The sequence below is a fragment of the Phyllostomus discolor genome, chromosome 8 (genome assembly GCF_004126475.2).
Source record: "Phyllostomus discolor isolate MPI-MPIP mPhyDis1 chromosome 8, mPhyDis1.pri.v3, whole genome shotgun sequence".
Taxonomy (NCBI): domain Eukaryota; kingdom Metazoa; phylum Chordata; class Mammalia; order Chiroptera; family Phyllostomidae; genus Phyllostomus; species Phyllostomus discolor.
Genome location: NC_040910.2, coordinates 114423502 through 114426377, shown reverse-complemented (window position 1 = coordinate 114426377; position 2876 = coordinate 114423502). Strand labels below are relative to the sequence as shown.

The following is a 2876-nucleotide window of genomic DNA, read 5'->3' as shown; positions in this document are numbered from 1 at the left end:
CTGGGTTGCAGGCCAGGTTCCCAGTAGGGGGCAGCAACCACACATTGCTGTTCTTCCCTCTCTAAAAATAAATAAAAATCTTTAAAAATTAAAAAAAAAAAACATGTTTTTTTTTGAGCCTGTATTTGTCGTTTGTAAATAATGTGAGAAACACCTGTGAAACAAACTCTTGTCTCCTCCTCCTCCTAGGGCACAGGTGGCAAACACAAGGCCCGTAGGCTGAATCCAGCCTGGCACCTGGTTGCTACCCAGCTGCAGGCCCAACCTCTCGCTTAACCTTTAAGCAGTGGCTACATTTACACAGCCCTAAAACTAGTTCAGCCTTTTGAAGGTGACCGTGAGGCATGGCCTCCCGTGAAGATGAGGGTGACGTCCCTGCCCTGGGGGTTCTGAACGGGTTAAGGGGGGCACAACCCAGACACAGACCACAAGGCCAATCCATAGGACCACGTGAGTGCGGGTTGGAGGCTTTGATGCAGAACACTTGTTTATTTAAATAAACACATACAAACAAACGAACTAAACGGCCAAACTGTGTAAAACACCCAACATCTGAAACCCAGTGCAGACTAGAGCCCCTGTCCGCCTGGCAGTGCGACTCCCACCCAACCCCTCACACCAGGGCGGGCGCACAGGCATCTGTCCTGCTCCCCACCTCACGGGCTGCACAGAAGCCCCCACACAGCAGTCACACTGCCACCTCCATGACAGTCCCCAGGTATGAACCCTGTCCCCAGCTGAGGACATCTGTGCTGCTTCCTGCTGAGAGCCTGTTTCAGGCCCGAGTCCCATCCTCTGATGACAGCTCCCCTGGCCTTGGAGAAGGGGCGGCTGCCAGTCCTCCTCAGCCTTGGGTGTCCTGGGGCACCCGGGACGACAGGGGTTGCTCGGACCCTAGCCCCTCACTTCCGGGCCTTGGGTGGAGGAGCTGGGAACAGGGCGGCTGCTCCAGGGCCCGGGCACGGGCCCTCGCCGGTCCCAGCAACGCTGGGGCCCTGTCCTTGGGCGGAGGGCTCTGGCCCGGAGGCCGGGTCGCTCTCCTCTGCCTCCTTTTTGCTCCAGGGAGAGTAAGAGAGGATGCTGAACCCCCTCCTGAGCAGGGCTGTGTCTGCAGGGACCAGCTCGACACCGTAGCCCGTCTCGGAGGTCTCCAGAATGCTCAGCTTCCAGGGGTTCAGGTCCTGCCCTGGGGGCGAGCTCTGCAGCTTCACCACACACACATCGTCGGGCTCCAGCAGCACGTTCCAGCCCTGGCCCGGGGTCCGCAGGGCCCAGAGTGCGGTCATGTTCCGGAGGTAGGTGCCATCGGAGTCGTCCACCATGGACATGACCTGCAAGCCCAGCAACCAGTCCTCGGCCTCGGCAGGGTCCACCGCGCGGGTGGTGCCCAGCTCCAACAGCATGGGCTCCCCGGGGGGCAGGACCTCTTTGAGAAATGCCTGCCACAGAAAGTAGGGGCTCGGCCAGTGGCAGCAGGCCAGAATGCCCCCGAACCGCCAGGGCAGGCCCTGGGTCCAGTCGGCATCCTCAGGGCCGAGGCCCAGGGGTGCTGCGTCCTGAGGGTTCAGCTCCGTGGGCACGAAGTACTGGTCCAGGCCCCCCTCTGCGGATTCGTCGGGGGTCGACTCCAGGGAGTCCGAGCTCCAGTCTGCAGACACCCCGGCTGCAGCCTGACCGAGGGCCTGCCCCCAGCCGGCCCCCTCCACGGGGCTCTCCAGGAACTCAGGGTCCCACTCCTCGTCTTCCCAGTCCTCCGACTCCAGCGCCTCTTTAAAGCTCAGGAAGACGAACTTGAAGCACATGAAGCAAATCCTTAGCTGGTCCCCGTGCTGGAGCTGGTAGCGCCAGGACGCGTACAGGTGGGACACGCCCTCCCTGCCGGGCCGCGCACTGACCGGCGGGCACATGGCCGCGCCGCCGGCTCCTGTCCAGAGCACAGGTGTTGGGCGGGGGCGGGTCTTGCCAAGGACTTCCCCCGGGGGCCGGCCCACCGGTGCCCAAGCGCCAGGGCGACGCTCCAGGGCAGGGAGGAGGCCAGGAGTCTCTTGTGGGGGCCTTGGCCGGGGACAAGCCGGGTCTCAATCCAACAGGGACCACGGCGGAGGAAAGTGGACTTCTGGAAGTTTCCTCAGCAGATGCAATCGCTCTTCTCCGGGGAGCTGCAGAGAAAAAGCGAGTGAGGGCAGGCAGGTGGCAGAGGCCGGGTGGCGCGCGGGGGCACCGAGATGCGGGCTCCAGACCCCGGCCCTTTGGGGGCGCCGAGACGCGGGCTCCAGACCCCGGCCCTTTGCGGGGCGCCGAGACGCGGGCGCCTCTGCTCGGGGCAGCTGTGCCTCGCCGTGACCCACACGGCCCCTCCCCCACCCGCCGCCCCCCACGCGGGTCCCCCAGAGACCCCACACCCAGCCGGCCTCCCCTGGGGGGGCCTGACGAAACCGGGTAAAACCTGCTGGCCGTGGAAGGAGTCGGACGGAACCCGGCAGAACCTCGCAGACCCGGCCGCCCCGCACCTAAGCCCACACCTTGCTCCAGGTCACACCGGACAGGCCGGGGGTTTAAACCCCATCCTCCGCAGGTCCGGGGGTCCCGGACTCCCTCCGCAGTCCGCAGGGCTCTCACCCGACCTCCACCTCCCTCCGGCCAGCGTCCCAGAAAAGGGAGGGGGACCACCCGCCCGCGAATATAAAGGGCCATTTCCCATGGTGCTCTGGGCTCATCTGCATATCTCCCATGAGCCTCCGCCCGCCAGGAAGTGAAACTGCTGAGTCATCCTCTTCCCGCGCAGAAGAGCCACGTGCCCGCCGGCCCGCCGCCGCTGGGAACTAGCCTGTGCCCCTCACCCGCCCCGGGGCGGATCCCGCCTTGGTGTTCGTCCC

General features: G+C 64.4%; 1 protein-coding gene across 1 annotated transcript; it reads right to left on the bottom strand.

Annotated features, from left to right (window-relative positions):
- Positions 1-651: 651 nt before the first annotated feature.
- On the bottom strand, positions 652-2046 carry TEX19 (testis expressed 19). Its single transcript, XM_028519353.2, has one exon. It carries the CDS (start codon positions 1905-1907, stop codon positions 903-905), a length of 1005 nt encoding a protein of 334 aa, XP_028375154.1. The 5' UTR covers positions 1908-2046; the 3' UTR covers positions 652-902.
- Between the last annotated feature and the right edge of the window lie 830 nt (positions 2047-2876).

Excerpts from the sequence above, each read along its gene's own strand:
- TEX19 (XM_028519353.2), bottom strand. The coding sequence starts at position 1,907 with ATGTGCCCGCCGGTCAGTGCGCGGCCCGGCAGGGAGGGCGTGTCCCAC.